The 23,067-nt window shown below is 42.4% G+C and overlaps 1 protein-coding gene across 2 annotated transcripts in view; it reads left to right on the forward strand.

The window, feature by feature from the left end:
- DPYD (dihydropyrimidine dehydrogenase) overlaps nucleotides 1–16,773 on the forward strand; it is a 361,213-nt gene extending 344,440 nt beyond the window's left edge. For both annotated transcript variants that reach the window (XM_061379095.1, XM_061379096.1), the window contains 3 exons: nucleotides 3,784–3,927; nucleotides 12,940–13,080; nucleotides 15,391–16,773. In XM_061379095.1, the coding sequence (XP_061235079.1) occupies nucleotides 3,784–3,927; nucleotides 12,940–13,080; nucleotides 15,391–15,561 (456 nt within the window). In that variant the 3' untranslated portion in view covers nucleotides 15,562–16,773. The remainder of the gene's footprint in view (nucleotides 1–3,783; nucleotides 3,928–12,939; nucleotides 13,081–15,390) is intronic.
- The last annotated feature ends 6,294 nt before the right edge of the window (nucleotides 16,774–23,067 follow it).

A 23,067-nucleotide genomic window follows, 5' to 3' on the forward strand; every position in this document is an offset into this window, starting at 1 on the left:
TTTTAGTGGAAGATACTGTTATCTTTAAATGAGTAGGATTTAGCTTTTCTGGTGAGAACAGATCCTTCAATGATGAATCCCTGGAGAAACTGCTGAAACAAAAATCACAATGTTGCTGGAGATTTCTGCAGTTCATCAGTTAAAAGGCGGCTTTGGGAAGTCTTGGCAGCGAGAGGATTTGGATTTTGACTTCCTGTCTGTAAAATACTCCAGCATTTCAAGCTTCCAGTTCTGTGATAATGTAATTATAAAAAAGTAAATAATGACACTTAATGTATTTATTTTGGCTCCATTCTAGATGTTATCCCTCCAATAGAAAGACGCTGAATTATGGCTATATAGAGACAGATGGATGCAGATAATGCAGCTATAGATATCACTGATACAGATCTATAAGTACACAAGAATTATCTAATTACTCTGCTTGTTGCAATCTTCTAAGCACTTGCTATTCACACTTATTCATATGAATTGTTCTTTTCTAGGCAGATGTTGATATAACAAAGATATCAGTGTATGGGGAGTTTGCTGAAGTTGGAATATCTGAAAATTAGAAAAACCCAAACAAGCTGCACTGCAGGAGGATTTCCAAAGTGGAGTCAAACTCGCCAAGTTCTGTGCTTGTGCTTTATGGGAAACTATGCTATTAAATCCCCCATGTGCTTAGGAAGATAGCCCCTGCAATGGTTAAAGGTCATTTAACTTTAAACTCTCTTAAACACCCATCTCTTCATCAGTTATCTCAACGTGTTTTGACTTTTGCTGTCTCCAGGAGCTCAGTTCGTTAAAATACTGTTTGCTATTTCATATGGCCTTTGCCTTCAAAATGCTTGAAACCCCAGCTCTGAACAATAAGCTCTCTCATCAGCATAAGGGGAACCATCAATAAGTCCTTTCTAAGCTCTTGAGGCTACGTTTTAATATATTATTTATTGCTATAGAAAAGATTGTTTGTTTTCAGTGCTGTTTGATGAAATTTGGCTTGGCTGCTTGGGAGTGACCAGACTTCAAACACAAAATAACCAGACCTACATGTTCCCTTAATTATTTTAAATTCCATTTAATCAGTTTCTTGATGGAAAACCAGCAATGCAGAGAGAGGAGAGAGTAAAGTTGGATATTATGTTACTGGATTAATCATCATTTCATTTCTTTTTCAAAAGATAAGAGAATCTACAATTTAATATAACTGAGTGCATGTCATTATGAAACATCTGAAATATGGTACTGAAGGCATTGCACACTTTGCAAATTGTCTGCTATGCATTCCACCTATGCTACGTGTAAAAATCTAAATACTTCCAAGTTCGCAATAGATAGAATATGAGTCATTTTTATAGCTGGCTTTTCCCCCGTACACAAGAATGAATTCTTTTTCCACACTTTTCCTTGGATCACCTATTTCATTTCAACATGCTCAGTATTTCTGTCTATAGAAATTAGGGCATTGGTCATACATGAAGAGAAAAGTCAAGGGTTTATTCTGCAAAGACTTAGCTATTCTTCCCCAAGATGATCTTCGATCAGTCAAGCCATGAACGACTGTCTCCTCTACTCCTTCAGTTAAAACCTCAGCAGAATTAGCTTTGCTACCTACTCTGAAAGTCAGCAATTCAATTCCTGGCCAGACAGGGAAGAGTCCAAAAGTGCTTTGTCATCAGGTTTCCTGCCCTCTCGAGCCCAAAGTTGTTGCCATCAGCACATAAATTATGAATTGAAAATAGTTTCTCAGTGACACAGCTACTACTTACTCATAGCCAGAATGTATTTCTGGTTGATGCAGCCAAGCAGACATACATCAACACTTTTAATAAGAATCTATGTTTTAGGTCTTTGCTAAAAGTCTCTGGCTTTCTAAAAGTCATATAAAGAATTGAGTCTTTACGTGTGTGCTTTAGAACCTATTGATTAGATTGAAATTAGGCAAATTCTTCTACTCTTTCCTGTTTAAAATAATCGTGGGTTTGCATTCTTTCTTGACTTTGGTATGTAAGGCCACTACCTTGCTGCTCTTTGCAGTAATATCGAACGACTTATTTTAAGGCATCCTAGAGAATTCCCTCTCCAAGATCATGTATGGCAGCTGCACTGAAGGAAGCGTTTGATGTCTGTAAGGATGCCCTTGAACATGACATTCAGGAACCAAGTTCCCACTGGACAGACAAAACACGAGCCCTTTGCCAGCGGGCAGGCTTAGGCTAAATCTAGATCTGGGACAGATGGGGTCTGCAACATCCCCCATGGTCTTGTGCTTTGTCTAGATGGAGGCTTTGTCCCACAGTATGGTTCAGTCTCAGCTGAAGAGGGACTGCAGGAGGGCACCTTCTCTGAAGAGCGCCACAAGACCCCCAGTCTTGTTCTGGCTTGAAATTAAAGATGCGTGGAGGCCACACACGGAAGCAGGGAAGCATTCCAAAGACCTCACTCTCTGGCTGTGTGCTCAGAGAGCCAAAACCCTAGCAGCCAAGAAAGCTTTTATTTGTCATAACAAGAAGCCTGAGGTCCCAAGGCTGGGTATTGTGACTGACAGAGTTCATTGAGGGATTTTTCTCCTAAGGATTAGCAGGAGTGCAGGATAACCTCTTCTGGATTGACTTCATTTTAAAAAATAATCATTTCTAAATTTTTAAATAATTCCAGATTTAAAATTCACATTGAAATTCCCTCTTCAAAAATTGATAGCCACAGCAGCCCTGGATCTTGTTCAATATGCTCTTTGAGGTTGTATTATTAGCGTGAACTAATGCTAGCAACTGCTGAGGCGATGTGTCCCCTGTTACTACCTGCTAGTTTCTGGAGTACTGCAGTAGCTTCTGGGTTTAGTTCGGTGGATGAAACACTTCTGCAGAATAAGGAGCTAGTTTCAGGGGAGAAAGGGCATGGTCTTTTGCATCAGGAGAAAATTCATGTTTTCTACCCCTTTCCATTACCCTAAACCTGTGATTGTGGCACACTGTCTATGTCCACTAGGTAAGTAAGGGGGCTTTTTCCTTCAGGAAGCTGGGTATTCTATGAAATCATGCTCTTGGGTGAGAAATGAGTTTTGTGAGTCAGTGAAATCTTTCTCTCAAGGTTGTTTAATTGGGTTCTAGGATTAAATGTTGCAGAAAAGAATGCGAGTGGGACACAGAGGTAAATGAGAAGATGAGAATGTGTTGCAGTTCATTTGGTGTGTGTTAGCCTTACTTTGACAGGTCATAGAACCACAGAATCATAGAATACTTAGGGTTGGAAAGGACCTTAAGATCATCCAGTTCCAACCCCACTGCCTTGGGCAGGGACACCTCCGACTAAAACATGCCACTCTATTAGCAGAATGCAAAATACATGTTCGTAAGCTTTAAAACTATATAGAGATATATTTAGATAGCCATACAAATAGTCCAAAAACACTGGTGGAACCCTTCCAAATAAACTGGTAGTTTTATGATACCTTTCCACGTGCTATAGAAGTAAAGTTATACATTTGAATTATTTAACATGATATATTTTTATATCTAAGCAGGTATGCAGTGGGGAAATATGAGGCTGTTGGAAGCTGACCTGCAATTCAGCTCTTTTTCTGCTGTGCTGTATTAATATTTTAATATTCAATATCTGTTTTTCAAGTCAGAACCTGAGGTTCATACGTGATTTTTATTCACTTCAGTCTCACTGATTTCAATTCCAGCTTCCCAAATAAGGACCTCAGCAAGGACTTGGGATCTTGCTCTTAGGATTGGACTCACCTTTTTGCTATACCTGCTCATTGAACATCATCATGTGTCCTGGTTTTTGTTTCAGAAACTGCCCAGATTTGGGCCTTACCTGGAACAACGCAAAAAGATCATAGCTGAGAACAAGCTTAAGCTGAAGGAACAGAGCGTGGCTGCTGTGCTTCCCCAGAAAAAGCATTTCATTCCTAAGAAGCCCATCCCAGCAATCAAGGTAACAAAAATACATGCTTACGCATAAGAAATCATCAGCCATCAGGCAGTTGACACGCACAGTCATTGCTAGCAGTTTGAGTTGGTTATTACTGCTTTTAAGCTTGTTAGAGGGCATCAAAGACTACTGTTTATGCAGGCTTCCTAGCTTTTAACCGAAATCGATGGGAAGTGATCTGTGATGTACACGTATAGGTATTTCCCTAATGTCTTTTTTCAAACTGAAGATATTCCGGCAGTGGAACAGGAATTGTAGAGCAAGACATGGGTAATGCCTCAGCTGTTAACAGTTTCTTTCGGTTGTAATGCTACAGTCTGAGCTCAGGTTTGCATGATAACCCTTGGATTACTTGCAGTGTGCTGAATAGCTTCATCTCTCGTGTAAGATCAATGGGAAAGGTCTGTGTTCGGTACGTAGGAAACCTGTGTTATAGGTTTTCAGACGCAACTTTTAAAGCTGGAGAATGTTTGTCTAAGTAGCTGATCCACTGTCTGCAATGAGTAAATGTCAAGGCGAAAAGAAAACCTGTGACCCCATCTACTGCATAATCCATACATTGGAGATTTTCCCTTCCCTTAGGTAGCCAATAAATGTCAACAAATTGAACCATCATAAGCTAATTATTCTAGGTGTTCCCTTTGGATAGTACTTAAACTTCATGTCTGAATAGCCTGGAGAAGAGAAGGCTCCAGGGACACCTTAGAGCAGCAGGGGTTGGGACTGAATGAGCTTTAAGGACCCTTCCAACCCAAACCAGTCGGGGATTCTACGAACAGGAAAGCTAAGAAAATCGGGATTTTCAGGTAGGGCCTTTCATAAAGCAATGGGAAAATTGTATCTGTTGAGCTTGTTGACAGTCTTCCTCATATAGGTAAGAAATTCAGATCTCTACAGATCAGTAACTTCCACTGTATGATCAGACCTGTAAGAATTCTTGCCAAAATAATGCCAAACATAAAACACAGTATGAGCAATGGCTCAAAATAATGCATCATTCCCAAGGGAATTTTGCAGTTTGCTAACACATGCAGTATTCCGAACTGCAAAACCAGCCAGGGAGAAGTGTTGAGTCATCTTCCTGTTGAAGTTAAGCAGTTTGCCACTTCTATAGGCCTCTCCGTATTCTGGAGTGCTTATGATGGTTTATGGCACCCAAAAATCGCTCCCCTCCTCTTGTGCTGAAGGCCCCTTCTTTCTGTATGCCAAAAGTTCCAATGACCAGTGAACTACTTCATTTTTGCCCACTTGTTCAAAGCCTACTTGACCTCAGAGCTTTTGTGGTTCTGCTCCCTTTGGAGAGAGAGGATTGATGTAGGCAAAAAGAGAAAGGAGAAGCAACAGCCAATAACTGCATTTTCAATGAGATCGCTTGCTTCTGAAAAGCAAAGAACTGATGCCATCCAAAAGCAAACAAACTGAATGGAGGAGAAAATGTAGCAAGAGGCAAAATAAGACCTAAAGACTTGAAAAAGCCATAACTGAGAAGTTGAGGTTAATAATTGATCAAGCCTAACTCCAGGTACAAAAGCAAAAAAGAACCAAGTAGTCAGAGAGACATTAAAAAGCAAAGAGGCCCTGCTTCAGGAAGGATGAAAATGAATTCCCCCAAACAAAACCTTGGATTTATGCTGAATATTTTTGTGTGGTGACTGTGGGGAGCTTCTCAGCCAAAGGAATCAGGTTAGCATCTTCCTCACCCCTTTGATTGAAAGAGACAGAAAAAGACTGACGCAATTAGAAGAAGGTAGGAAACGCTGAGGCCAATTCTTGACAGTCTTTCAGTCTGACCATTCTTTCGGCAGGAATGCTTTAATCAGCATGAAACAAGCAGCAATGAGAGATGCGGTACTGGGTTTGCAAGGAAGGTCTGGGGAGCGGTGGCTTCTGTGAGAAGGTAGATGCTTGCAGTAAGCTGTTATCCCATGGGAAGCCTGTACTGGAGCAGGTTTGCTGGCAGAAGCTGGGACCCCATGTGGGACCCATACTAGAGCAGCCTGTTTCTGAAGGGCTGCCTCCCATGGAAGCAGTTCATGAAGCATTGCATCAGTTCATGAAGAACTGCAGCACATGGGAAGGACTTGTGGAGAAGTCTATGGAAGACTGTCTGCCATGGGAGGGACCGCACTGGAGATGGGAGGAGTGTGAGGAGTCCTTCCCCAAGGAGGAAGGAGCCTCAGAGCCTCTTCACTTTCCAGCTGAGGAAGGGGAGTGATAGAACATCTTTGATGGGCACCTGGCATCCAGCCTGGGTCACCCCACCACAGATGCCCACTAAGAAATAGGAAAATACCTGATTTTTTCTTGGAATAGGGAACTTGCCCCAGCAAAGGGAGGTTTTAATAAAGTTTATCATTAATAGATCCATCTGTTATTCTATTGTGGAGAAAAACTGCCAGGAAGATTCAGGACATTCATTAAGGAAGCTGAGTGAAGCTTAATGAATAAAGGTGACTTACCTGATCCCCTTCCCTGATCAGGAATTCTCCACAGAGAGAAGCAGAGGAGCTCAGACCTGAGTGGTGTATTTGTAGCTAAGAAGTACTCACGCTTGGAATTACAAATCCCAGACCATCTCCAAGCAGTTCTGTCTTGGCTGACCCTCCAGGACAGAGAAGAGGATCCATCCTGTCATCCATATATCAGACTAGGTGGGAAAGGTCAGCTCTTAGAGCTAGTCCCAGGCTAACTCCAGTTCTCTGGAGCAGTGAGGATGTACAAAAGCTGATGGGAACTGAGGAATAGCTGCCCTTGGAAGAGCTGTGACCCCTGCCTTGGCTGCTTGTGGTTTTGGAGGGTTGCTGCAAATTCCTGCCCAGAACTCCATCATCTGCCTGCTCGGCTGTCGGTTGGTGATATGTAAATTCCAACATTTGTTTCCATTCCACGTGCTGCCAAAATGCCTTTTTTTATAGGTTTCAAAGCCCTCTGCAATTATCCCAAATCTAATTTAATTTTTGGATGGCTTCTCCCATGGCTTTTCTCTTTATTCTCTCTATTTCTCACTATTAATTGGAACCGCATGCTCAGCTATGCAGCCGAGTTGGTTCTCTTTTCACTTACCAGCAGTTTTGCCATATGCGGATCTTCTCAGTTGCATTTTTGTACAGCTCCCACACATGTATTTGCCTACCTCAGGTAATATTACCATATTACTTCAATTGCTTTCCTTATAGATTCCTGTGGGTTTTTTCCCTAGAGATTCAGTTCGTTGTCCTTCAGGGTTTATACCATAATACCCAGTCACCATTTACCTGCTTATTTTACATCTTTCTTTCTCCATACATCTTGCTTGCCCTATGTGGCAGTTCAACCATTCTGGCATCGCTCTGTCAGCTTAGCTAGGATGTGATCTGTTCTTCCACACGTTGGGAAAACATCCATAGATGCCTTCAAGCTGAAGTTCCTTATGTTTGAACTACTTTTCACCCTTGTGTGTACCGATGCATTGACATGGCATTTCACACATACATATATGTAAGTCTTTCTATGCTGATGCCATAAGCCCCCACCTGGAAGCTGGCACCTTGGGAGGCATCAAGCCACATTTGGTCCAGTGCTGTGCTTAATATGTAAAATCCTCTCGAGAAGTGAGGTATATTGATCTAGGTGCAGCACTAACAGTGTTCCGTTTGGATCCTTCCTCAATACAAGCAGTGTTAGCTTGTGCTCACCTGCCTGCAATACTGTAGTCTTCATTATAAACATGGAGCTTTTGCATATTCCAGGTGGGACTATGCATGTGTCTGCCATAATTTATGGGACTTTAAATCTGCTTATCCCAAGTATTTGCTCCACAGTGAATCATAGCAATAACCTCTCCTGCAGTAGCCCATAGTGATCCCTTCTCTATCACAGTACCTCAGAGAACATAAGCAAATTTAAGTTACTCTTCAACGGTGGGAAGAAATCCTGGAGTCCGAATGGAATAGGATGGAACAGAGTAATTTCAGTTGGAAGGGACCTACAGTGATCACCAAGTCCAACTGCCTGACCACTTCAGGACCTACCAGAAGTTAAAACACGTTACTAAAGTCATTGCTCAAATGCCTCTTCAACACTAACAGGCTTAGGGCTTCACCCACCTCTCTGAGAAGCCCATTCCAGGGTTTCACCGTACTTAAAAATGTTTTCTGATGTCCAGTGTAAATCTGCCCTGGTGCAGCTTTGAATCATTCCCACGTTTCCTATCACTGGATACCAGGGAGAAGAGCTCAGCACTTTGTCCCCTTAGGAGGCTGTAGAGAGCAATGAGGTTGCCCCTCAGCATCCCTTTCTCCACACTAGATAAGACCACAGTCCTCATAGGACTTTCCTTCCAGCCCTTTTACCAGGTTTCATGCCCTCCTCTGAGCCTTCTTAACCTGTGGCATCAGAATTGCACACAGTGCTCAAGGTGAGGCTGCGCCAGTGCTGAATACAGCAGGACAGTCACCTCTGTAAGGTGGAAGGCACCACCTTAAATACCATGTCAGAGAGTCATTTACTTTCTTTGCAATGTTTCATCCCATTTCTGTGCTCTCTCTGTATCCTAATGAGGTCACTTCTGCACACCCCCTTGTTCTTTCATAACCTATTGAATCCTGAGAACTGCCCAAACACCCCATAAATAACAATGAACAGAGTACCTGGGATCAAGCGCACTAGAGAGATGCGATGTGCTTTGTTAGGAGGTTTTTGCCTTACTTGGTAGTGAATCATCTTCAGTATTTGTCTCATGGTCAGTGATCCCTTGGAGACTCATCATCTCTGTGGTCTTTTGGTGTGGTCTTCATGACAATAGACATAGGAGGTCTACCAGGAGCCAAACATGAACCGTAAGTTGTATTTACAAAGAGAGATTTAGTAATGTGATGGTTAATGAAAAGCTAATCGCCCTAAAATGTTTGATAAATTCACATTAAAAATGCAGCTATAGTAGTAAAAATAGCATTGTAAACATGATATCCTACTGAACAGATCTGTGCCTTATGTACACTGAAACCCACATCTGCCTGGGTTAGTGACAAGTATCATTAGTAACATAAAACCTGCTCTGATTCTGCTCTGATTGTCTCCACAGTGACTCAATTCCCTGCCAGTTCCACTTGCAGGCCTAAATTCCTCTTCCAGTTCATCCAGAATGGTTTTGTTGTGAAGAGGAAGACAGCACAGCAGTTATATAGAAGTCCCTGAGGTTGCAAAGGGGTAACTTAGGACAAAATTGAACTTCCAGCTTTGTTATTGTAAGCCTGTTTTTTAATTGCTTCTGGTAATATGTAAGCCAGGAAGAACACAGCTTGACTTGCAGAACCTGGCTTCTGTTGGCAGGTTGGCTGTTGGCTTCTGTTGGCACTTGGCAACAAACCCCATTCTACTGTAAACAGTGCAAATTTGATGCAGAGCCCATTGAGATACACCAACTGCGGCATCCCAGAGTGCCGGTTTAGATAGTTGCTTTTTTGGAAAGAAAGCACTTTAAATAGGGAAAGCTCATTATTTCTTGCTGCACTGTGTATTTTGTTCCAAATGCTTCTGATTTGATGGAAACAAAAAGCTCTGAGGTAGCTTGAGATGCTGTAAAAGAGTGCACCTGCAAAACATCTTTTAAGTGAAGTACCATTGCTTTTTTAGTCAATAAAGCCTTGAAACTTTGCAAATGACTCAGGATACAGTTTTTGCTTGAGAGAAAGAAGTGATGAAAAGACACAACACCCAGGAGTATAAATGAGCAGTAAATCATCGACACAGCCTTACAAAATCCCTTTCAGGCCTCTCAAATGCCATCATCCTTTCTACTTGAGATTCTGAGTCCCCAGAAGTGTATTTTGTGTGCTGTGAGCAATGAGACTTGGTTGCACATTCAGAAATCACCATGCCATATGCATTGGGTTTGTTATTCCCTTTCTAAGTTTGTAGCTGGAAAAGTATATTTTGATCATATTCTAAACAACCATTTCCTGAGCTAATCTAATGCTATCCTAAATCTTGGGCTCTTTCCTTGCTGTTTCCCAGCTGTTTCTCTGGGAGGACATTAACCAATTCGCTCCTTTCCCATTAGCCTTTTCTGATTCCCAGCTTTAAATTGATTCCTGTCTGGTTTATACTCCTGTGCTCTTGTGCCAACATTGTCATTTAACAGCTCTTTTCCCTCCCTGATTTATATATAAAGAGAAATCATATTCTTGCTTCTCTTTCATCTTCCTAGGCTAAGCATCTTCTTGTCTTCTCTCTTAAGCAAGGTCCTTCATCCCATGATTGTCCGAGTAGCCCATCTCCACAACATCCAAACAATGGTTCAGGAATACAAACGTGAATCCAGAGCCTCCCTGAGAAATTTGTTAGTTACCTTTTCTATTCAAACCTCTGCTTTTGTTAGATTAAGAAGCCCTTCACTATCAGAAATCTCCCCTGTATTGATGCATTTACAACATGAGCAGGCAGTGGAAAACTACTTCATTGTATGGTGTACAGGTTTTACATCATTTCTTCAGAACACAGAGCAGTACTTGCAGGGACTTGTGCATTTGTGACATACAGTGGAACATTTAAGGGTTACAGTCACAGAAGAGAGGCTTGTAGGATACTTAGTGTTGCTGAGGGCAGTAGGTCACACAAAGACACATGTATTTTGAAACCTGCAGCTGGTTCAAGCCTATGTGAGGCTTGAAATAAGCTGGGGCTGAATTCTACAACTGATGCAAAAGACTGCAGAAACCTGAAAACTGCTGAGCAATTCCCAGTAAATCCACAAACATTTCTGAGAGACACATAGGAATGAAAAGACGTGGGAATGAAAAGAGCAGTTCCTAAGATAGCCCTTATGATTTAGTTACTATAAGCTCATCAGTGGAGGCAGAGTGAAGGGCTGTGTGTTCAAGTCTAGTCATTTACAATCCTGAAGTAAAAAGTATCAGCTGAAACCCTTTCATAGTAGTTAATTGACCTTTTACAGTCCTTTAAGCAAACAGATTTCCCTTCAAATTTGCAGTGAATTTGGACCATGCACATAATCAGCTTGCACAGCTCTATTGATGAGTGCTAAGTCATTAAGCTGTGATAACTTGCTCACTTACAGTCGCCTGTCCACACTCATCATGCTGCCTTTAGCAACGTGCCATAGCTGTTTTATGCTGGAAGAGCATTAATGTTCTCTACATGTTGTTGAGAAGAACTGGAAGGCTTTTAACATTCAATGGATGCAACCAAGGTATTTCACATGTCAGCAATGTAGGGGTTTTGGCAAACAGAAAGTGTTTTGAGTGTTTTTGGAACAAGAAAACAGTGCAATTCCCCTGTCCTTCTTCCTGGGCTTAGGATATGGTTGAATTTCCTACCTCAGCAGTGATTAAGAGCAACTTCATAGATCCTAAAACTAATAAAAAAGCTAAAACTTCATTTAATTCATGTAGCAGAGCTTTCATTTAGAGCTAACATTAATAAAGCCATATTACCCTATTGGCATAGGAGTGCTTAGTTTGTTTGAAAGTAAGGCTGCCCAAAATGCACAATGCAAACTTAAGTTACTGTAATCCAGTTCTGCTGCAGTGAGAACTGGAAACAATATAGCAATTAGAAGTGATAGAGGTTAAATATAGCATATTTATATCACATACTTAAAATGGTAGCTATTCATTTCAGGGTAGGACTGATAGGAGCAAGGTCAGTATAGCTTCTTTGAAAGCATTGACAAACAGAATACAAGAAGAAATCCTTATCATATTTCTTTGCAATGAAAGACCAAAGGTAAACACGCTGAAGCTTTATGAATTCTGGACAGATTTGTCCATCTCATATTTGGCTTGATCTTGAGCATTTTTCAATTGATTTGGTTCAAAATCGTCATGGTTTGTTACAGCAGAATGGCTTTGAAGCCAGTTCTACTCTCCTATCACTCGATTAGATTTCTTTAATACTTAACATAGCTGTTGTTGCATCACATCACCTTCATTTACTGAGCCCAGCTTTATCTTAACAATGTAAAATCTTGCACAGAAAATTGAGTTTGTTTTGCAGCATGGGAACTGTTGCAAAAGCAACTCACAAAATATCCAGGCAACCAGTACTGTGCCGTAGAGTGAATCTCTTAAAATCATAGAATCATAGAACGGTTTGGGTTGGAAAGGACCTTGAGATAATCCACTTCCAACACCCCTGGAAATGGTTTGCATCAGGTAGGTCGTGTTCATCACCTGAGCAGTACTTCCACAAGTTAAACTGATTTAACTGAGGGGTAGCTGTTGTCCAAAGGACCTGGGACTTGTTCCATCTCTACCATTGACTCAGTGAAGCTGAACTGCCCCTAAACTCTGCAGTTTTCCTTGATTCAAAGAGGAAATGGTTTGCATCAGGTAGGTCCCCAGCAGCTTCTTTTAGAGGAGATGTCTTCTCCCTGTGGTATGTACCCGTAGGCTGTCTGCAGCACAGATGTGTAAGGTTGATGCCACAAATTCTTCCACATAAAGTTAGAAGAACTGAATCAAGACTTGCACGATGAGACCCACAACTTGCTTCTGTACAATATGTGCAATAAACTGATGATGGTGTCATTTGTGCATCTTACTAAAGAGAGAAAGCAGTTGTTCTGTCAATTTACTTGATTATGCCCCTTTCTTTTCTTGATGTGAGTTCTTAAATCTGTGCTAATGAGAAATGACTATGGATGATCTGATCGTTTGTAGCATGTTACTCCTGTTTAGTGCTCCATTTTGTTCCTTGATGTTTCACATAATCATGGCAAAACAGTAGCCAAAATAAAGTACTCAATATGTACCATATCTGTGGAATGTATTTGTAGACAAATATATACTCCCAGTGCTGCCTGCATTGAAAATGTGCCTGTATTCTACATATTTTACAGGACACATGAAGGTCAGCAACTTGGAAACTCATAAGAGAGATCCTGGACATTATTCCAGTGCATGGCCAAATCTTCCATATCAAAGTACTAGAGCAGCTATAGAAGTCCTGCGCAGCTATAGAAACTGCTTAGGTGTCTTCTGAATGAGTCAATAACATCTCTTATTTCTCCCCCAGGATGTAATTGGAAAAGCACTGCAGTATATTGGAACATATGGTGAGCTCTGCAACACAGAGCAAGTCGTGGCTCTGATTGACGAGGAAATGTGCATCAACTGTGGCAAATGTTACATGACCTGTAATGATTCTGGCTACCAGGTAAGAGCACAGCTGTAATTAGCAGAGAGGCAGGAGGAGTTATCTTTCTGCTGCTGGGAAGAAAGAATCCACCTTCTGTTAATGAGCAGGTGGCAAAAACAGATGTATGGAATATTGGATTGGAAGCCCAGTGTGCTCCCAGGCTGTGCCATGCAAGCCGTGCCCGAGCTGTTTGCATGATGGTGAGAACATCACCCAGCATGGATTCCTCTGGAAGGCTATGCTGAGTGTATCTCTCTAGGTCACCCTCCCGGTCTCTCCAACCTGGGGGATTCTATGGTGAGAGCAGAAGGATGAAGTCTGCAGGATCTTGAGCTGAGGCTCCTGTTTGCACCAAAGTATTTCTTTGATTAAATAAGTTGTACAGAACTTATCTACGTGACATTCCTTGCCGTGTCCACCAAAGCTGATGTCTGCAGTCATGCAGACTGGAGTGTTTTGCAGGAAAAAGGGCAGTACAGGAAGGTTCAGGTTCTTTTGGGAAACCAAAATTCCCTCTAGCATAACCTCCATTACTGCAGTAAGCAAGAAGTGTTACATTAACTTTTCCGTTCATCCCAGTCCATGCGTAGTTTGTCCTAAACAAACACTTTTAACACCATGACCTTTTGTTTAGCCTCAATTCCCTCTAAACAATAGTAGGCCTGATGAACTTGACTACATACAGTCAAAGGAAGAAACCTTTCCTTTTAAAATCAACTCCTGCAATTAAAACAAGTGTGTCAGGGCTAAGGTAGGTGTGGTTTTTTCCACTGATATGAGAAAGTTAATGCTGCATTTGTACCAAATGAGATTACTACGGTAGCCTTTTAACTGTGTAAATTTCTTCTTGCAGTCTTCACATCTTTTCCTTCCATCAGATTTCCCAGTGAAGAGGAGGATACAGCCTTTGCAGAGCAAAAGACTGCATTTATACTTAATACAACTTTCTTTCCATGCCTGGAAAAAAGCACCAAAAGAAGCCAAGTTTAAAAGCCCAGGAGGTTTTCTAAGCACAAAAAAAAATCATGTTTTTTCTATAATTAATGAAATTGAAATGAATTGCAAAGAAATCCTTAATTGCAAAGAACTCGCAATGTGCTTTATGCATGTCTTTGTTACAGAAATACCCATGCTGCTTTCCAGAGCTGTCACCTTGTGTGAGTCGAGTAGAAAAGCTCTCCTTAATTTCAACTTAGCACTAGTGTCTTGACTTCCTCTCCCACTTTGAACTCCCTTTCAAGATGTGTGTTGTTGTTGGGGAGAGAGGAAGAAGCCCTTAAATACTCAGAAACCAAAGCTCTCTTTGTGCTCACGCTAAAGTAAAACTTGTAGATTCGGGGCAGTTAGTACCTATTGCATGCCCTGTGCTGGTTGCTACAGCAACTTCTGTGCTTTCCTGCTAGTGAAACCCCAAATGCCACAAATCTGCCTTTGGAGCCAACCTGCAGCATTACCTTGTACCTCCCGTCTCCTCCTGCCTCTTCCAGTTGCTGACAGTGGTGATGGAGGTTTGCTAAGGCACCACTTGCTTGCGGAGAAGTGAGAGTTCAGCTTTCAGGCCTGATTTTTTCCTTCCTAAAACTCTTGAAAGTAGATATTCAGTTGGGTTTTGTATTTCTCAGTTTTCTAAGCTGGCTTGCTTAGATACCGAAGCTTTTGCAGTTGCATGGTGCTTTTGGTTTTGGTTTTAATTGCCATTTCCATTATACCAGGAGCTTATTTCATCGCGACTGCAATTGTCATTTCACATTCAGATACACTTATCACCCTAATTGGTAATGAGGATTCACTGCATGGAGACTAAAGCAAGCTCTGCCTGCCCACAACTCAGATATCCCCTTTGAAGATGTGCAAAGGAAAACAGCCATGCGAGGCCTCATGTGCTGTGTTTTTCTCTACCGTTTATTACATTAGATTGTTTATGCTGTGCTGAATATTGAAGTCAAAAGAACACATTGTGCTGAGGCCATTCAGGCATGGTCTGGTGTCTCCTCTGAACCCATAACCCTGGTGAATTACTGTCTTAGGACATATTTCCTTCATGCGAAGGAGGAACATCCCTCTGGGAGTTTCAGCATCATGGGCCATACTCCTCCTTTTGTAACCAGCCCTTGTGAGCTTTTGCCGAGGTATAATTTGACCCCTAGCTTTAAAGTGTCAGTGGGGAGGGGATGGGGCTGTTTTGTTCCCTGCCAGTAGAGCAGTTGCTATAGCTGCAGTGCAGCATTACACCAAGATGTCTCCATGTGCTGCAGCAGCCGCTAAAACGGGAGCAATTGTGACCTTTTCCTGTGAGCGCCATCAATAAATGTTTATTCCTGTTCCCAGGCTATACAGTTTGATCCCGAAACGCATGTGCCTGTGGTTACTGACAGCTGTACAGGCTGCACCCTGTGTCTCAGCGTCTGCCCCGTTATCGACTGCATCCGCATGGTTTCCAGGACAACACCCTACGAACCAAAGCGCGGGCTGCCCTTAGCCGTGAACCCTGTGTGTTGAGGTGCTCAGCTCAACTTTACACTTGTTTGATGCAATTGATTTACTTCCTAATTAGGCCTTGAAAATCTACTCTTATAAAAACATATCACATTGATAGCTGTCCGGATGAGCGCCGTGTTTTCCCATTGCTATGCTTGTAGTTAAGATTTGAAATCACAGTTAGTGGTGGCTGTCATTGTGCACTGGTTGAAGTGTGACTTTTCCTTATGGTTCATGCTGTAATTTCACAATTCCTCTTGAATCTCTGTGTATTTTCTGGCTCTAAACATCATGAAGAAAGCCGCCTGAATGAACTACAAATCAATGGGCGAGCTGGCTGTTTTCAAGGAGGCATTTTGTAATTACACATTGCATTTAGCTTTAAAAGAGTTTCCTAGAAGATGTAATTAACTACATAGCATTCAAACAAAGCAACGTGGCTTCTATTTTTCTATGGGAAGAAATGAAAGGGAGTTTAAAACAGGATTTAAGAACTGGATTAATCACTTTCAACTACTCCAGCATATGGTAGCGTGTTTTTATAATCCTTTCTAATTCTTCACACAAGTCACTTTGTAGACTAAATTTGCTGTGCACTGACACATGCTGGACTCTTTAGATTTGTGTCTTGCCTCGGGAGCTTGAAAGTCACTTTTCCCCCAATCATAGCATCCCTCTAAAACTGGTGAAACCAGCTTCTGATGGAGTCCAGGTTGCATTTCAAGATTCTGAGATGTGACAGCATGGTTTTGCTCCGAGCTTATCCTCTAAATACCTTTCTAATTGTGCCAGTTAATGCTCCAGAATGTACACATTCCAGGTCAGGGATCTGATTATGTGCAAATGGAATGCATGCCCTGCAGACTGCCTTTGCCAAACGCAGACGCATGGGGCACACTGGCAGGATGATTCCCCCCAGTGCCAATTCTTCATACTTCTGTATGGTTATAATACTTTCACAACCTGAAAGAAACACAGATTTGTCTGTCTTGCTAAACAATAACTCAGTTTTAATCCGTTTTGCATTCACAGTAGGAACTTCCTAATATGAATGTATTGCTGTCTGCTTTACTCCATTGAAGACTATAAAGCCTTTAGTTTCATCATAATAATAAATGATCTAACAGTTCCATTTGTTATACCCTATATTGTGATCACCAAAAGCTTTGATTAAAAATACACCCTGACTTATAAATTGTGCGCGTAATCATAAATAAATGATAAAGCAACTTGGGTTTGTTTGGGGCTTCTTTTTTCCATTTACTGAATAGATTTATTCTTGATCTCTAAGATTCACTCCAGGAACCATTAATGAGTTAATTCATGTGTACATTAGTCCATTAATTGCCTACAGTGCAGAATACAACATGCTCTTTGCCCCTCTCTGGCACTGCCTTTGACTATCTTCCTTTTGCATCCTTTCCCCACTCGCACACACTTCATGCACACATGTGTACGCTCTGTGTCACTCCAACGTTTTCAAGTATTGTTTCATTTAGCATCTTTGCTCCACCAGCACTGTTTTGCTGACACTTTGGGCTTGCTTGATGAGATCCCTTGGCAGGCTCAAGCCCAGTGTCTCCACTAATAGCTTTCTCTTCAGCCTTTAATGTTTCTCTTCATCATTGTGGGGCTTTCACACACAGATGAAAACAGGAACAGAAACTGCTTAGAAATATTTGCCTGAAACATCTTTAAAGCCCTTGGCCTTATGGTAGTTCTTATCTTGTGAGAGCTAGAGAGGACTCATAGGAAGAGCAGGCTGTTAGGGGCAAAGTATGGAGATAACTGACTGACAGGCAGCATGCCCTTGAATGGGGCAGGAAAAAACCTCAAGATCAGATCATTTGCAGCTAACATTTTATGTTCTTGGTTGCAGATGCAAGGAAAATGAGCTCTGTTATGCATTACTTCTTATGTTGTATCCTACCTACCATGAACAACTGAGGGTGAGGCAGTGTGTCCCCTGTGACAGAGCTGGCCAGCTTCTCCAGGGCTTTTCTTGCTACGTCCTCAGACCTGATTACCTTCTTATCCTAGAGGCATCACATCTGGCAGCAGGATAATGTCAGGAGATCTAATTTAAGTATCTGAGCACATGTACATCGTAAATGTAGCAGCAAAAGTAGAGGTTTTCCTAGGATATTCAGGAGGAACAGGACATCCAGTATTCCCAAGAGTCACAAAGTGATCTTTGGAGGAATAAAGACATTCTTTCTGATTCAAGGTTATAATCAAGACTATCATTTACCCAAGAAGGAATAACAGGTTATATTATGCAGATTTCTTTCTCACTACCCACTCTCTCCCCCAGTCTTGTTCTGCCAAGTCTGTTAACAGCTTCAGGAAATGCCTTCCCAACTGAATGTGAATGCATCCTAACTCTGACAGCCAGCAATAAATCTGTGGTGAAGGAAGAAATGGCCATGGCTAGGTCTCCTGCAAGACTGTCTTTAAGTCATTAGGACAAGGTGAGGTGTGAGCAGGCAGAGGAGAAAGCCACAAAGGACATATTTCTGGGGTTTATGGGTTTTTTTGCATCCATCTTGGGGAATCCATCCCATTCAGTGTATTCAGGAGCCAAGGAAACAAATCAGAACTATTGAGTCTTATTCTGCAGATGCTGGAGCCGGTTAGTACAAAAAGAGAGGTGAATTTTCAAAGAGTAAAAGGTTCCAAATGAAGCTCATCTATTCCAGTGATTTAGTTGCACATTTAAGGAAGTATGTATTATTAATGATATGCTGGGCAAGATCCTGCCCTCCCTCACCCTTGCAGGTCTTAGCCATGTTTTCCTGTTGATTATTAATAGAAGATATTGTAAACTATATTTGAGATGTTAAATTCTGATAGAAATAGCTCATCCTCCAGTAGCACATTCTTATTCCCATCATTTTCCTGAACAAAAAAAGCTCCCCATGCTCAGCGTATGCTCTGCAGTCCAAGTAATACTAGAAAAAGCTGCCAGACCTGCTTGTGTGAATCCCGGTGCACCCATACATGCTCATTGGAAAAAGAGATGTTTTGCCTTGCTAACAGGCTATACCAGCAGTTTGGGGTTTGGCCTTTAGGATGAACAGACATAGTAATTCCAAGGCAATGGATTGGCACCATTAGGAGCCACAGTTGAAAAATTACAATTTAAAACACATTGTTTTCTGATTTTAAATGAAATATTAATTCGCTCTCTTAGCAAAGTTAAAATAGCCATCATGAAGCTGATGGGTAGCCTGGATCTCCAGTGTTGAAGCCAAAGTACATGTGTACTGCTCCTCACTCTGATGCTTTACTGAAGGAAGCTATCTTAGCATCAAACCTTAGAATCAATCAGGTTGGAAAAGCCCTTTAAGCTCATCCAGCGCAACCGTTCCCAACACTACCAAGGCCACCACTAACCCATGGCACTGAGGGCCTTGTCTCCACAGTGTGTGAACACTTGCAGGAACGGTGACTCCACTGTGTCTGCATCTCATGGGCCTTCCCACATATTTGGCAGCCAGGGTCCTTAAGGGTACCAAATAGTTTCAAGCTGTTGCTCACCTGTTTTTCAGGTACTATGTAATGGGAAGTGGCCCTGTCCGTGACAGGGGTTTGAAACTAGATGATATTTAAGGTCCCTTCCAACCCGAAACATTCTGTGGTTAAGCTTTTCATACAAGTTGACTAAAACAGTGGCAACCATTGGTCTGCCTTGTCTTTTGTAAGACCAAACATTTTACTTCTTCAACAATGAGATAGGTTGAGGCTGCCCCTCAGTATTCCTTCCATGGTGAGCGCTCTTCTGTTGCATTTCAGCCAGGAAAGAGGCAGACATCATCAAATGCCTCCAGTGGGCAACTCACACTGGTAATTGCCGATAAGAGTCCCACGCCATTAACCAGGGCTAATCATCATCCTAAAGGACGTTATTCTCACCTGTTTAGTCTAGAGACTACTTACTGTTACAGCTTTTACTTGTGCTTAGGCCTTGCCACTGAAATCTTCATAGTCTGAGAAATGATGTTTCTTAGGAACTGAAGTCCCATTATCATGCAGATCGGATGGCTTGCAGATAAAAGTCACCCACTTTGTTTGTGCAGGTGCAAGGCACCGGATTTGAGTTCAGCAAGGGAAGCCAGTGCCTTCTGTTTCTCCTATGGGTGTGCTGCATTCTGTTTCATTTCTTTTCTGCAGTGAGTGATGTGGTGCTTGACAAACCGCACTAGACCAAAGGGAGCCAAAGTGAACAGCAGTGATTCTGTGATGTGGAGCAGGGCTCCAGCCTGATAAAAGCATTGGGGCTGGGCAGTGACAGAGGTCCTCTGCTACGAAGAGGTTGCCCCAGGGCAGAATGGTCACTCCTCTTTCCTTTGTTTTGGCATAGACCTTAGTAACAGTAGTCTGCCCTCTGCACTGCTGGCAGGACCACGCATCACCCTTTCCATGACTTTAATGTTAAAACAAAAGCAAGCTTTGCAGGATTCCTTATCGAAGCCTGTAAGAATTACTATTTCTAACCAAAATCATGTGGAAGCTAGTTAAAAGAATATGAACTCTCTTTGCCATAGGGTGAAACAGCTAGCAGGATGGTAAGCACAATCATATGTTGGTGGCTGGGCTAGTGCTGCAGTGATTTCCCCTTGCAGCCACCTGCTTTGTAACTGTAGGAACATCCCAGTGTAACCCATTTGCTGGTTCACCAGCACATGCAGAGCAGCCTCTGTGAAGAGCCCCACACTGCTCTCTGTGGACCTTATGACTGCATAGGTAAAGCCCTTTCATAAGTTTTATGAGGTGCAAACATATATGCTATTTTATGCTACTAGCCTATTTATTGGATTAGCTGGAGGATTTGAGGCAAAAGCTTAAGATGATATTGAAAACACACATCACTTCTATTGTAGCTAAGAAAATCAGCTTTAGAATTAGAGAGACCTTGTATCTGGCATTATGTATAGCCCTTTAGCTTTTTAGCATGGCTGTTCCTTGTTGCTATAGCAACCGAATTAACCATTTCATTAATATAATGGCATAAACCACATTTATTCAGTTTTGCACTCGCGGGTAATCCACATGCAGCTTGCAGCAGGCTCCTCAAGCTGTGTCCCTTTCACCTCAGCCCCACGTATTTCCTCAGCATTGCCAAAGGGGTTTTATTGGTATTTTTTCCCTGTTGGAGAGAATGAGCTGTTGTTTTTGAGGAATGTTCTATTTTATTCTAATTAAATTTACCTTGGTTTCATTGGCTACCTTCTGCTTTGCATCCCTTAGGTGGGAAAGCAGACTTCCCAGGCAGCGTTCGGTGCAAAGAAGTGCTGTTTTTTTGCATCAGAACAGAATAAACCACTTAAAACCATGAAACCTCATGCCAGCAATCAGCTTGTAAACTTGGCACGATATGCCCTACTGTAAATACTAACAGCACTCAGCTATGGATGCTTCCCAAACAGTAGTGTTGCTGAAACAAGTGGTGTTTAAAGCAGAGGGAGTGCTACATTCTTTGCTTACCTTGGGTTTAATGTTTCCCAAGCACTGCCCATACGTCATGATGGTCACTGAAATAATGGTTTCATTGAAGTAATGCCTCTGCCCACCAGAGGAAGGAAGTGGAGGTGATGGTGGTAGGTATGATTCTATGTGTAGGTGGGATTGGAGGCCCCCTCAGCTCTAACTTTCTGCCCGTGTATGACATAGGGGCCCCAGTGCTCAGGTCGGTGCCAGCAATACCCCAGGACTGGGTCTGCCGGGTTTTGTCTTGCTCTGCACCAGTGATCATCGAATCATGGAATCAGACAGGTTGGAAAAGCCCTTTAAGCTCCAACAATTCCCAACAGTGCCAAGGCCACCACTAACCCATGGCACTGAGGGCCTCGTCTACATAGTGTGTGAACACTTTGGGGACTCCAGCACTGCAAGGGTTAGTAGAGGCTGCATCATTCACGTGTGCTGCCTTCCCTACCTGAATTACATTTTAAGTACTTCCTCCTAGGCAATTCCTTGTGTAAAAATACCCAAGCACATACTATGGTGGTGTAGGTGAGGAGTGTGGACTAGTAAATGCTATGTTAACATCAGACACTGGAATAAATGACTGAGTTCAGAAAAGCCTGCTGTGAGTTTGTCATCTGGTATTTCATTTTGTCATTTGGTTGAAGTTTAGCCAGAGAACTATGTCCCGTAATGGTTAACAGAGAGCTTGTGGCTTACAAAAGCGTTGCATCTGAACACCGTTTCCCCTGCACAGACACTAATACTGATAAAATAACGAATATACATCACTCTGCCTTTACTTTTTCAAACTAAAAGCTCTTTTCTGTCCTTTACTAGAACTTGCCATGCTTTAAAAATGTCAGTCAGATACTTTAGAAGGTAAAGTGATTTGGGGGTCAGAGGGGGAGCACCCCTTAAGTGCAGCTCATTGGAACTCTTCTTGTCCAGCCATGAGGAGTGAATAACTGCATTTAAAATAACTGTGTTTGAAATAAAGCAGGGGCCTTGCCTTCCTTTCCCTATTTCCGTGGTGGAGAGAGTACCTGGGCTCCTGCTCTCTGGGTAAGTCCATACCTTTGTGGCTGAGGAAATGCCCTTTGGCTTCAGGAGCCGCCAGAGGAAAGCAAGTCCTTATCCTCTGTTAGAGGTTAACATTCTCTAAAATGAAGGTTAAAAACTCGCTTCCCTCTCTCCTGAGGGCTATTCTAAGGTTGATTAACACTTGAGCAATAAGCCATGTCTGTACCAAACTGGGTGTTATTTCACCTTCTAGTGCAGAGCTTGTATAATCCAGGTAACAGTGGCGTCTCCTAACCTGTGAATGTGTAAGTGCTGTCAAAGATGCTTTGTAAAAGGCAGCCATAAAACCAGAAATGTTGTCTAAGATTTGATTTGGAAGCAACAAATCTACATCTGCAGTGGAGCCACCCCTGCAAAGCCCTGGCACAGGGAACCCTCCAAACAGCAACAAAGACCTGGGCTTTCAACCTAGAATCATTGAATCCCAGCCTGGCTTGGGTTGGAAAGGACCTTAAGCTCATCCAGTTCCAATGTGTTCCATACCACAGCACACCATGCCCAGGATGTAGAACTGGGGCAGTTACCCGGAAGAGCTGGTTCACTGCTCTATTGGGCTGGGTATCGGTTGGCAGGTGGTGAGCGGTTGTATTCTCTTCCCTTGTTATTTCCCTTATCATTACTATTATTGGTGGCAGCAGTAGTGATTTGTGTTATACCTTAGTTACTGGACTGTTCTTATCTCAACCCATGGGAGTTACATTCTTTCAGGTCTCCATCCCTCTGGGAGCGGGGAGGGGGAGGAAAGGGGGGGAGTGAGCAAGGGCTGCTCACACCTTCCAATGTATCCTGACCTGCACAGGGTTAAGAGATGTGAGGACATTGGGCCAACTATTAAGAGGTGGCAATAGTCAAGCTGAAGAATAGCTCTGGGCATGGAGCTGGCCCCTTCCCACAGCAGAGATCCCAGGCTGAGCTCCTTGCAGCTCATCAATGTTCAGAACCTGCTCACTGTCTGAGTTTGGAGTGATTAAATGCATG

This window comes from Neopsephotus bourkii, unplaced genomic scaffold (genome assembly GCF_033783945.1).
Source record: "Neopsephotus bourkii isolate Nb327-2 ecotype Australia unplaced genomic scaffold, CSIRO-AGI_Nbou_v1 NB_1768, whole genome shotgun sequence".
NCBI lineage: Eukaryota > Metazoa > Chordata > Aves > Psittaciformes > Psittacidae > Neopsephotus > Neopsephotus bourkii.